Genomic DNA, 13,919 nt, shown 5'->3' on the forward strand with positions numbered 1-13,919 from the left:
CCTGACCTTTGTGCGTTCGAAATTACAGGGTCTGGAAGATGGAATGAGCGTACTTGAGTCTGATCATAGGTGGATTCGAGCGCGCTTGAGTCTGGATCAGGGCAATATCGGTCTGGGACGGTCTAGAACAGGGTGGTTTCGGTCTGGGTCGGTCTGGACCAGGACAATTTTGAGCGCACACCTCAGCCTGGGAATGATTAATAAGATACAAGTGGGAAACAGTACCATAAACTTGACTGACCTCTCCCTTATATGCCACTATAACATGTGTGGGCTCTTCCATGTCCAAGTTGAGCGAGTATCTAATGTGTGTATCACTATCCTCTCCACATCTTCTGTATGTACTCACGGCTGCTGTATACTGGTCCATACACAGCGGTTGTTTACTTTGATCGCTCTGGTCACGTGCCATTGATGTGGATCGGTTGTCCTGTGAACTTTTCTCCGGAAGTGTGCGAACATACTCGACTGGAAGCGTTTTACTGAAGCAGTTTTTATGAGTTGCAATTAGGGTGCCAAAGAGGGAAATCTTCACAGACCCAAGTTTGAGGATTAATGTGAAATGAACTGGGACAAAAGGGAGCCTAATAGTGTTTCGTGTAGTTTTTCTTAACCATTTTTTGACGAATTTTAGACATAATTTTGTGCCAATTGGTTGTACAAATTCCTGTTGACATGATAGAAATGACAGCAAAAATCGGAATCGACAAGTAAGAAATACTAGGAGTTTCTACAAAAAATGTAGTGAGAGGCTGAAATTTTACCCAAAAAACTGTCACAAATTAGAGTTCAGTTATTGCAATTATTGATTTCGGTGAACTTATTCTGACATGAATTAAAAAAAAACGCTTCAACAGGAAGAATGGTTGACCAGAAGGCTACTCTCCTAAAATGAGATACAAATTTGAAATGAATGTTTTCGATTGTTTGAATTTTTTTATTCAACGCAGTTGTTCTGTACTTTTTGAAAGGAAGATCTTAAACTAGCAACGAGACCAAATTCTTCGAATTGAGAGAATATCGGCCAACAAGGTTGTTAGAAGTTTTCATCGGCTATTCAGAGCTTCTATTTTGACGCTGCCTTGAAAACGCAGTAAAAGCTACTGTTCTGTGCAGATATACCTACTTGAAATAAATAAAACGCTTTTTATTAGAAACAAAAAAACTTTTTCTCCGGATAAAATCTGGCTATTTGTTGCATTTTATATTCTATCCAGTTGCATAGAATTTAAGGTAGAGTTGTGGACTTTCTAAGTTTTTCTCTTCATTTGCGATGTTTGTTACTCGAAATTGATAGGTACTTTAGTTTCTTGTATTCTTTTCATAACCTTAAAAGCTAAAACAGTGAATATACGTAAACTTTTAATTTCTCTTTGAATTGGCAAAACAATTATCATCCTAGTTGTAATTTGAGGACCCCAGATATAGTTTTTGAATCTCAAAAGGTATACCCAGATAAAGTTTTTGAAGCTCAAAAGGTACCAAGTATCGCTTTCCGCATTCCGACATTTCGATTTTGAGGAAACGAATTAGTTGATTTGAGGAGCTCTTATAAAACCTATGAGAAAACTTATGAAAAAAAACTACTCGCCATTTCTCTATCTCTTTTTTATTCTTGATAAAAATGTGCGAAACACCATCCTATTATTGGGTAAAACTGCCTGCTGATGATAAAAGGTAAAAAATTTGATTTTTAATTATTTGCAAAAGTTCTATTTGCATGGAATTCTTCAGCAATGAAAAATGAATTCTATTTTCCTTAATCTCAATTTGCTGAGAAACTTATTTTGATGCACAGTTTCGATTATTCTTCTCTGGTGAAAACAAAGAGCCAAAATTTATTCATTCTGTTTGAAACAAAAGGAAATAGTAGCTCGAATTAAAGTTTTTGTCTTTCCTATTCTAGATTTTTGTAATAAAATAACTAACATTTTTAGCGTAAACATTTAGACAAGATAAACCCAAGATAATATCATGAAAAATCCTTAAACAAATTTTAGCCTATTTTCCATCCGAAATCAAACTTTCCATGCGTTCAAAAGATGCAATATTTTAGCTTCAAGATATAAATGCATACCACTGTGTTCAGTGCTGAAATTGGTTCAAAGAAAAATGTGTGCATTCTGAACAAAAATTTTGTAGTTGCATTTTTTGAACTTCATGGGTTAATAGAATTGGCTTTCTAATGTTGTTCTCCTTGCCTCGCTACAGCTGTCAATTTTTAAGAGCTTTTATTATCCCAAATTACGCTTAAAATCTGGAATTTAGATCACAAATCATCCTATTTTTTGCCATTTTTTTGGATGTATACCGACGCTTTTTCGTATATTGTTGAGTATTTTACTTACTTTATGATTTGCATTCGCACGTTCAGTAACAGTACCACGAACTTTGCCACGTATCTGAAACAAAAGTTTCGTCACTTTCTGGCAGAAAACCATTCGACGCATAAAAAAATTTGTACATTTTTAGAAGTCATTAAAAAATTATTCTCCCCACGTTATTCTTCAATTCGAAATTTCAGTAAATAGAAAATAATTCTACATATTTTTGCAAAAATGTCAATCAATTAAAGCAAAGCAGTAACTTTGGTAGAGTTGTAAATACAGTATATTGTAGTAACATTTGAGATGTTGATTCTGTGGTTCCTATAATTATCACGATATTATTGTTCTAGTTTTGCGCCCTTATTTGGAAATCACCAAATACAAAGTAACCTGAGCCATTCATTCTTGTCTTTAAAGTCATGTTTGTCAACAAATATGGCGGCGTTGGACATGAGAGGAAGAGAACCCTGGTTCCGGAGGTACATATCACGCAGCCAATACTTGAAACTCTGAAACAAACTAGCATTTAGTTTTTAAAACTTTGCCCTGAAATGAAAATATAACATAGAATGGCAAGTCTTGAATCACAATCAAATTAATGGATGAACTAACGAGCTGACTATCAGCAGTATTACAGCAAAAGTGTTTGAAAATAAAACATGTGGTTATAAATTCACGACAATAAAGAAAACAGTTTAAAAGCTGAGACAATACATTGATGAGAACAGTTAAAAACCTGAGAAAGTGTGTTAGGAATCTCCTCTATTTTTTTTATCTTAAAAATTAGTTTGTTTCAAAATAATGAGAACCGTAAACAACATGCTAAAGCTATTTTCATCCAGTCATCTTGTTTATAAAGTATAAAAACAACAAAAACAAAATGTCAATTTGCATTTTTTGCTAACAATTCGGCAAACTAAAAATTTGTGTAACAATTATTTTTGGAGGAAAGAGATACTGATTTACTGTTTTTTTGCTCCCAAAAGTTTTTTTACTGCCTTTTTATGGGATCTTTTGATGGGATTTTGTGTGAGAAAGACCGATTGAAAAATTGAGTTTTTATGTCATAATTTGCATGCAAATAATTCAAACAAAAAATTTGTTAGCAAAAGTTTAAATTATTTTATAATTTCAAAAAAATTAAAAAGTGATGCTTTTTTCTTTTTAAATTTTTGTTAACAGAAAGGGTCGTGTGACAAATATCATAAGAAGTTGTGTTAACTAAATGAAGTTTGAGTATTGTACTGATTTTTGACATCAGAATCTAGCTTTTACATCCCAGAAGTATTTGTTACTGTCAAATAAATTGCACAAGTTTCTCAATGCAATTGGTAACGTTTGGAATCCAAAAATGGTTTGTGATATCATATCCAATGAAAATAGAATACAAACCAGATTTTTGACACAAAACTCACCTTTTTTGAGTCTCTTTTCAGCGTAACCAATAATAAACAAATACGCAAGAAAGTCTAAGTTGACGTATTAAAATTGTATTTGCGGGCCATGCAACTCCTGACGAAAAGTCACTTAGCTCTTGCTTTTTTTCACTCAGTTTCTACTAAAAAAATTTACGGCAGTAGCATTTTTTGGAAACATACCAAAAACGTAGCAAACAGCGTGGCAGCCAAAAATAATTAAAATGAGAAAAAATAATTTTTTAGTACAAAATTTCCAAACAATTCGTCAGGAGTCTGCAAAAGTTAAAGATTATATTATCTCAGAACATATTAAACATTAATTTAATCGCAAAATTTTAAAGTACTGCAATTTGATACATTTTACGCTAAAAACTTTACACTTTTTTAAATTTTGCAAACTAAACGACAATTGAGATTTAAAAATTTAAGGGAGCAGTTATCGCTAATGGTTTGCAAATTTAGTTTTTCTACTTTCCTGTTTTAATTGTTTGAATTTTTCCCCAAAATTAGTTTAAAATCGTGGCCTTGACAAACAGATAATTAGAGAAACCTTCTTGGGAAATATTGAGGAAAATTTCTTTCAAAAGATTGAAAATAAAAAAGTCTCTGACTGCTGAAGCTGAGTAAAGTTGTTTTTTTTAAAGAAATGTATCAAAATTGTTCAATAAACTATTCTTCTGTAACAAGAAACAGACCTAGATCAAGTATATAAACCTAAGAAAAAAGTGGAGAAATTTTCTGGCTATTGCTAAGAAAACGAGGAAATTCAATTAAAACCCTCTAAAGTTTGAATAGTAGTTAGCAAAAAAATTGCTTGATGTCTTGAACAAAATGTTTTTAAATCATCCATTTGGAGTTTTCCTCAAATATTGAACAAATTTAGAAGTTCATAGAAATTCAACTGTATAAGACAGCCAGCAACAAAAACAGACAAATATAATTATTTTCTTAACTTGGCGAATCAATCCGTCTGCCAGTTTTTTTGTCGACTTTTTTTTGTAAAACCAGTGAATTATCTCATCTTACCATCCTGAACAACAAAATTATTTTAAAAGAAGTGATTGACCAGATGTATCGAATTTCGAAAAATCAGACACAAAAACTAATTGCTGTACTTAAATCAATTACCAGGCTGTACCGGATTTGATACGGACCTGACTTCGACTTAGGCCCTGTAGGAATGGAAAGTTAAACTTAAGCTTTTTTCGGAAAAGAACCAAATTAATACTGACCTTGAATTATTCCCAACACAAAAGCGAATTCTAAATATGAAACTGTACAAAGATAATAATGGTAAAGAAATTTAAAATGATGAGAATGGTTGAATAAGTAAATATTGATTCTGATAAAGATTATATCATGGATTGAACACCAAAATTCTCACCCACGTAATATTGGATTAGAAACCCAAATTAGGGGCCTAAGTTATCAAAGTCATGAATGACCTTCTGAAAACTTTTCCCAAAAAGGTATTTTTCTCTCAAAGATTCGGAACATTTGGTAAAAATAGGACTAAACTATCATAACCAAACATAGATTAGCAGTATATATACGGCTCAATTTTAGCCAATTTTTGTAACCAAAATCAGTCTGAAAATAGTTATATTGTCGTGATAATCGAAATTTCGGAGTGAGTTAACAGATCTCTGTCGTGGTACTGAACTTGTAATAATTGTTGAAACTAGTATACCCTGGTAATTATACTTTTTGTTAATTTAACTTAGCAAATTTTCAACTACTTTCTCTTTTGGACCTTTTCTTATAAATTAGTAGAGTTTAAACTGGTATCTAGTAGATATTTGTTAAACACTTTGATACGTGGCACTCATAGTCATTTGTAACTAGTTGTTTTGAAGGAACCATAGTCTTGTAGTAATTAGGACTGGGTAAAACTTAATCGTTTCTTTCGGTTTTCTGTTAATCAAAAGCGTACTTGTACAACTTTAGTAACTTCACAATACATCTCTAAGGATCTGAAATCATACTCAATCTAGCTTCAATTTATTGGATTTAAATTAGTTTGGTGACTAGTAAAGTAGGGATCAACCAATCAATAATTAGGTTAAGTTAGGTTAACGGACTGGAGGACAGCACCGAGTCCAGGACAACATCAAGACGATTGATTTCTCAGAGTATTAATCGGCCAAGCTCCTTCCAGGAGACCGCATAGTGAAGCCACTCTGAGGGTAGGCCTGCCTGCTCGTAGAAGACTTGGCAAGTTAAGTTAACCCATGTAGTATGGAATGGTGAACCAAGTAGACAATTAAAAAGGTCTGCAGTAACCTGAAGTACCTGATGGGCAATGTCTTAACGTTCTATCAAGTTGGTTAATACTCGTCTGGTTGGGTTGTTGAGTGAACACCGACGAGCTCTTCACGTCATCTACTATTTATTTTAAGTATATTGGTTGATCGATTAATTAGAAACTGAATTGAGGACCTGGTATAATTCTCAATCTTAGAGTCACCAATTTCTTTCATTTTGTAAAGCATTTCTTAGAAGCTAAAATATCATATAACATAGAAAGGCATTACTAACATATTTTAATAACATTATTATTAGCAATTGACTACAGTTCTATAGCGCCTGAAAATACTTTCTTTAGGACTTGAACGGAGGGCCTGGTATAACCCTTCAGTCTAGTTAAGAGTAGTAGGTTTTGTGAAGTTAGTATCCAGTCCAGTAGTTTTCTCTAAGATTGATTCTAGGAACAATTGTGGAATTGTGAATAGGGTAAAACCTCCACCCTAAATATTCAGATTCTATATTGGCGACCGCAGAAGGATTCTTCTGATTAGAAGGCGGTTTTGCATTTTTTAAAAAAACATAAATTTAGAATTTTAGAGAACCGATGAAGTAGATCTTTGGAATACGTTCCAAAGGTAAAACTCATCTATATATTTTTTTTGTGTCATTTGGTTTTGCATCGAAAATTACTTCAATTACCAAAAATGAACAACGCACCAAACAACCAGCAACAGCAACAACAGAACCAGGCGAACAATCAGCAGCAAATAGTCGTAGCACCACCCCTTCTCACACCCCTCCGATACCCCAGCCGCGACTTCGAGAGTTTCGAAAGATGGGTTCGACACTTCGAATCCATGTCAAACGCCAATAATTGGGATGACCAGAGACAACGCGAGGTCCTGCCCACGTGTTTGAACAGTTATGCGTTAGATGAGTATTACAATCTCCCCAATCATTACTTTCAACAAGTGCAAGGACAACCAGCCCCGACCATAGCGAGAGTTCTGAACGCTCTTAACAACAGAATCGGCGACTTTCCCAACGCAAGGAGTGCACGCACCGAATTCAAAAATCTTCAACAATTGGAATCAGAGTCAATCCAAGAGTTCTCAAGGCGAGTTCGTAAGTTAGGAGAGGCAGCCAATGCTCATCTTGATGTTGCGGGACGACAGGAAGCTAACAAAGATGCCTTTGTGGACGGACTGTTGGACAGCAAAATCAGATACACACTCCTGAAGGAAGAACCGGGAAGCTTCAATGCAGCTACACAACGGGCTATTGCTCTAGACGCCATCAGTAAAGCGGAATCCAGTCGACTGCGAGGACGAAGAAACGCGCATGTGAGATGGACAAAGGGTGAACAGGATCATGATGAGTCAGTAGCAGCTGACTTTAGAGCACTCAACACCAGTCTGTCATCGGGTTTCAATCAAATGATCGAGTTTCAGACCAGAAGCTTCAATAAGATGCTAGAGCAGCAAGAGCGACATATACAGATCATGGAGAGGATTCTTGAGACCCAAACATGATCCGAATCAAGTCAACCCAGATTTCAGAGTAGAAGTCCGGGAAGACCGGAAGGCTTTCGACCCATAACGTCTGCGATGCAGTGCTATAATTGCCGCGAGTTTGGGCACTTGTCCAATCAGTGCCCACAGAAAGGAACAATACAACCTGGTTTACCCGCAAACTTGGACACCAATAGACAACCAATCGTAAAAAGCATTTTACAGAGAGCCAACCCAGAATAAGTGAGCAATATCAACAAAGTTCAAGCCGAAGCAGTCTTTGGACCTACAGTCTACGTGATGGTTGATCTTGACGGACATAAACACAAAGCGTTAGTGGATACTGGGAGCAATGTGAACATTCTATCAGAAAAAGCTTACTCACAGTACGAACAACGTTCCCAACTAAGACCTTTCCGAGAACAAGTTCTTTCGGCCACCAATGATCCTTTCGAAATACTTGGCGTTTTTACTGGCGAAATAACGTTCGACACCGGGGTTAAAGTGAAAGCCGATCTCCTGGTGACCCCAAACACAGACGTGCCTTTGATACTTGGAACCCAGGTGATGTAGGAGAATAAAGTATCAATCGACTTCGATTCTAAGCAGCTCATGATGGAGAAGGAAAGCAATGTGGTAAATTTGCAATTTGCCTATAAACCTGAAGTCCCCAGGCACGTACATCTTTGTGAGACGGAAGCAGAATCTGGTCTTGATCAAATTGAAACAACGGAAGAAACACAGCACAGGGCAACTGCAGAAACAAACCTAACCCTATCATGCGATGAAGAGTTTGAACAGATTTGTTCTTTAGCAATTCCAGACAGGAACCAACAAACTGACGACAGAAGAACACTGCTACGAGAGTTCAGAGATGTGTTTGCAATGAACGACAACGAACTTGGACAGACACACTTGGTTCAGCATGAAATTGACACAGGTGATACGCTGCCCATCAAGCTTGCACCCCATAGACTTGCACCTGGAAAGATCACTGTGGTTAAGAAGGAGATTGAGGACATGTTGGCACGAAACATTATCCGACCATCAAACAGCCCGTACAGTGCACCAATCGTTCTCGTTACCAAAAAGGATGGGAGCAATCGAATGTGCACAGACTTCAGACGACTAAACGAAGTAACAAAGAAAGACGCTTTTCCCCTTCCGCGAATTGACCAGATACTGGATCATCTTCACGGAGCAACGATTTTCTCAAGCCTCGACCTAGCCTCTGGATATTGGCAGGTCCCATTATCTGAGAGTGCTATACCAAAAACTGCGTTCGTCACTCCCGATGGTGGACACTATGAGTACCTCAGACTTCCATTTGGACTTTGCAATGCACCGGGAACCTTCCAGCGACTTATGACAAGCATCTTCAATGAATATCTCTTCTCGTTCGTCCTCATCTTCTTGGACGACGTTTTGGTGTTTAGTAGGAATGTGGAGGAACACGAAAAACACATGCGCCTCGTTTTTCACGCTCTTCGCCAGGCCAATCTTAAACTCAAACCCAAGAAATGCCGCCTCGTTCAAGAATCCGTAACCTATCTGGGATACAAACTGAGCCCAGAGGGAATTGCACCGGATGAAAACAAACTCGTTGCAGTACGGGACTGGAAACGACTAGAAAACGTTACCGAAGTGAGGTCTTTTATTGGATTTTGCAGTTACTACAGACGGTTCATCAAAGACTTCGCTGGGATAGCGAAACCTCTTCACCAGATAACAAAAAAGAACAGCCGTTTCACTTGGAACCCTGAATGCCATAATGCGTTCGAAAAACTGAAAGCGGCTTTGATTGATAGCTCAGTATTCAAGCATCCGGACTACAACTCTCCTTTTATTGTGGACACGGATGCAAGTGACAACAGTCTTGGGGCAGTACTCTCGAATATTGTCGATGGAGTAGAATACCCAGTGGCTTTCGCAAGCAGAGTTTTGACCCCAGCAGAATGTCGTTACTCAACAACAAAAAGAGAAGCATTAGTAGTCATTCAGGCGATGAAATGGTTCAAGCCTTACATTTGGGGAACTCAATTTGTGCTCAGAACAGATCATGCATCGCTACAGTGGTTATTTAGACAAAACAATGACGGGATGATATTCAGGATGCTACAAAGACTGCAAGAGTTTGATTTTCAAGTAGTACATAGACCAGGAGACAAGCACGGGAATGCCGATGGACTGTCAAGACAGTGCAGCATCACACCGGAGCTAACTGAAGCTGAGAGACTGGATATGTTTGGAAGTTGCCCATCAGCTAACTCTTTGGAAGACGCCCTCGGAAGAATTAACTTAGTTACAGCAGAGGACACGAAAGAACCAATGAGTATCCAATTTCAAGAAGACGTAAACTCACTTAGACTGGCTCAAAGAAACGATCCCTGCTTACGTTTCATCTTGCAATGGGCAAACGCTGAGAAACATCCAGACCAAAATCCGCTGAGAGACTTAAAAGTCAAGAAGGCAAACGCAATAGCACAAGGAGAAGATGCAGTAGCGATATGGGGCCTTTGGGACCAGATGGAACTGAATGATGGCGTGCTGTACAGGAAGTGGCATGTAGAAGGAAGCAATACAACACACAAACAACTTGTAGTACCGCAGGGACTCAGAGAGACAGTTTTGGAACAACTTCACGATTCGAAACTCAGTGGAGGCCATTTTGCTTTTCAAAAAACCTTGGACAGGGCAAGACAAAGGTTTTGGTGGCCCAATATGAGAAAAGACATTGAACGAAAATGTGAGACCTGCACCCTGTGTCAAGCACGAAGTACCGCTGGAAAGAAAAGAATAGCCCCTCTCCAGACCATCAACGTTGGGATCCGATTCAGCAAAGTGGCAGCAGATATCCTAGGTCCTGTTACCCGAGCGAAGACAAGCGGTGCAAAATACATACTCGTGTTGACGGACTATTTTACAAAATACGTGGTTTGCGTTCCCTTAGAAAGAACTACGGCAAAAGATGTTGCTAGAGCGATTGTGGAGAAATGGGTTTTGACGTTTGGAGCACCTGATTGCCTACACACCGATCAAGGATCAAACTTCTGCAGCGAACTGCTACTGGAAGTGTGCAAAATTTTTGGAATAGAGAAGACAAGAACATCTCCATATCACCCGCAGGGAAATGGTATGGTAGAACGTCACAACAGAGTTGTTGCGGATGTTATTTCGAAATATTGCGCAAACAATCCAAGTAGCTGGGATAAAATGATTCCCTATCTCAACTTCCTCTATAATACGACCGTACACAAAACAACAGGACAGACTCCATTCTCCCTTGTGTTTGGACAAGAATGCAAATACCCGATTGACTTGCTACTCCCGAAAGCACCTGGTCACGAAATTGCCAAATACGAATTCGCAATATGGCTCAACGAGCAATTCAGAGAAGCACATATGAATGCTAGAGAGACACTTGGTTACAAGCAAGAAAGACAGAAAGATATGTATCAGAAAAACGTTTTTGGAGAGGAATTGAAGCCGGGAGAAAGAGTCTGGCTTTTTGCACCCCACAAAGCGAAGTCAAAAAAATTCTTCCTTCCATGGGACGGACCGTACAACATCATTGAGAAGACGTCAGAGGTCAATTACAAAATTTCAAAGGATGCGAATGCAAAGAAATGGCAGATAGTCCACTACAATCGATTGAAGCCTGTGAAGGAGGAAGACGAGTTACCCGGAATGGAAACGAGATCATCACATCAGGAGAAATGGCCCAGCCGCCAGAATACAAATGACCAGGAAGTTCCGATTGGAGTAAACAATCAAACTTTCACTCCAGAAGTTATATCAAAACGACCCAAACAAGAGAGTCCCTTCAAATGGATGGACGAAGATGAAGATTTTTTCTACGATCTCTTTGCAGAGCGAGAACATTCAACTAAAATGCCCACTAAGACTAACATAGGAGCAGAACCGAACACTCCGGAACAAGCAACAACCCAAGAGAACCAGTCTCCTTTTGTAACACCAGCCAAAGAGATTGAATCTACACCACTGCCCCAACGACCACACAAGCCAAAAAATGTCTTGAGGGACCTCAGTGAAATACAGTCAACACCTGCAAGCGCCAAAAGGGAAATGTGCAAAACAAAAGCATTTGCAGAACTTTTGGGAACCAAAACCGACGAAACAGTAAACTCCATCGCTAAAACTCGAGAAAGACGCGCAGTGAAATACCCAAAACGATTCGGAATCGACGACGAATAAAAAAAAATAATATTTATTTATATATATATATATATATATATATATATATATATATATATATATATATATATTTATATATGTCTTTAAAAAAAGAAACTTGATTAAGTTTCTCTATATAGCATTGCCAAAAAAAATGTAAAGATTAAAAGATGAGCCGAAATTTCTATTCACGACGGTGGCAATCGTAAAACATATTTGAATAGCACCAAATTAAAAAAAAAGAACTACCTTGCAAGTTAATGTAACACCGGTATTATGAAAAGAACTAATTAGCTCGAATACATTTCAGGGAATTTGGGGGAACTTTTGTTGACTGTAGCAGTCTTTCTAATACAGAAAAAATGCTATCTAGGTTTAGCGCAGTAATTAACCATAGTAGTGTTTAGATGTACAACTTTGTGATATTTATATTAATACTTGCGGTACGACAGCAAACAGCGGAGAGTGCACGAACTATTGCACATGTTTTCTTCCAACCTCAAACTCCAGTTTCATTGGTTGACTCATATCTGACTGTGGATATCGCAGTCCCACTTCCAAAGCTGTTGAACGTGGATCTCCGACCAATTTATAAATTCTCTTCAAAACTTCAGCAATTGGAACAGAAAACATGGAAGAGCTCCCAGTTTTGCAACAACCCAGAAATAAGCGCACTATTACAGCACCACTTTCACGGAATAATCTCATCTATTCAGACAGAATACGAAAGAGCAGAGAAAGAAAGGACAAAGCTTGTCAAAGAAGTAGCATCGTTTGTAAACCAGACTATCACTCTTCAGCGACAGAGACGATCACCACTGCTGTTTGCAATGGGAGCTGCGACGGCGATAACTTTGGAACCCTTACTGGTAAAAGCAGGCTGCAGGCTACTCTCAATTTTTGGTCTGTGTGAAAGCTCCAAGCGAAAGATGGAACAACTGGAAGGACGGTTGCACTATTTGGAATCAAGAATGGTTCACCTGCACAACGAAGAAAAAGAGTCTATTCAGATCATGGCCAGCAGTAGTTTGAAGCTTCATGAAGACACACGAAAAGTGCTAAACTATTCAAAGGATAACTTTGAGATTCTGCAAACAAACCTGGAGATGCTTCAAAAAACAATGGAAGAAATACAACAAGCCCAAGCCTGTGATCATCGAAGGTCTGACGTTTTTATGTATGCCTTTTGCGCCCAAAGTGCAATTAACAACGTATCGTGGACTCTCAATGCTATGCACAGTGAGTTGCAAGTACAAACACTATATTTGACGGAACAGAGAAACATGTTTATTACAAGCATTGGAGCGCTATCCAAAGGAACACTGCCAACCGCACTAGTACCCTACGAGGATTTACGGAAAATAATTACAACTCTGAAGCTGGGAGACAAAAAGTGTTCAATCCCATACGACCACTCAAGTTTACTTTACAGCCTGCCCTTAGTGAGAAATGTTTTTTCCAATCCACACGGACTGTTAATCACAATGGAGGTGCCAGTGTACAGTGGTGAACCAATCCACGATGCCTACAAAGCAATCCCTCTGCCGCAACCAATCAAGAACACAACAACGGCCGCAACTCTAAAATTAGAAAGGAGCTATTTGATCGTATCAAGACGAGAAGAAAGCTATGCCGAAATGAAGAGTGAGGAATATCTGTCTTGTTGGGGGACACAATTGCTTAGACTTTGCACTAAGCCAGTAGCGTTAGTGAGCGCGCAAGATCAACTCTGCTTGACTTCACTCCTATACAATCACGAGGTGGCTGCTTTGAAGACTTGCACACAAGAAGTAACCGAATTGCCAATTTTACCGACAGCAATCTACCTTGGGAACTCTATGTACCTCCTCAACGCGGCAGACGATCAACAATTTCTTTATAACATAACGTACAGTGGGGGCAGAAAGTTTTCAAACCGTGTACCAGCTTGTAAAAGTTGCCTAGTGCATCCCCCCTGCAATGGAAAACTGGTTCACCCGCAGAATGGACTGGTCATGTTGCCCGATCCAGCATATTGTCTTCAACACAGTGGACTTATAACAACAATCACAACTCCCGAACTACTGGATACCGCTTTCGACATCCCGAGCTTTCCAGCGGTCACGCCTACAGAAGAGAGTCGGAACTTGATCTTGCATAGGATCAGATCGGCACTCAAGGATGTACCTACGCTTGATGTCACGCCTGAATTAGTCAGTGAGATGGTAGACAAAAATCCATCA

General features: G+C 38.5%; 1 protein-coding gene across 2 annotated transcripts in view; it reads right to left on the bottom strand.

The window, feature by feature from the left end:
- The window catches only part of LOC142343208 (choline O-acetyltransferase-like), a 154,507-nt gene that overhangs the window by 56,812 nt on the left and 83,776 nt on the right, over positions 1–13,919 (bottom strand). For both annotated transcript variants that reach the window (XM_075394952.1, XM_075394951.1), the window contains 3 exons: positions 2,718–2,836; positions 2,349–2,402; positions 242–482 (listed from right to left, as the gene is read on the bottom strand). In XM_075394952.1, coding sequence (XP_075251067.1) covers positions 242–482; positions 2,349–2,402; positions 2,718–2,836 — 414 coding nt within the window. The remainder of the gene's footprint in view (positions 1–241; positions 483–2,348; positions 2,403–2,717; positions 2,837–13,919) is intronic.

Source organism: Convolutriloba macropyga, chromosome 7, assembly GCF_964194025.1.
Source record: "Convolutriloba macropyga chromosome 7, txConMacr16.3, whole genome shotgun sequence".
Classification (NCBI taxonomy): Eukaryota; Metazoa; Xenacoelomorpha; order Acoela; family Convolutidae; genus Convolutriloba; species Convolutriloba macropyga.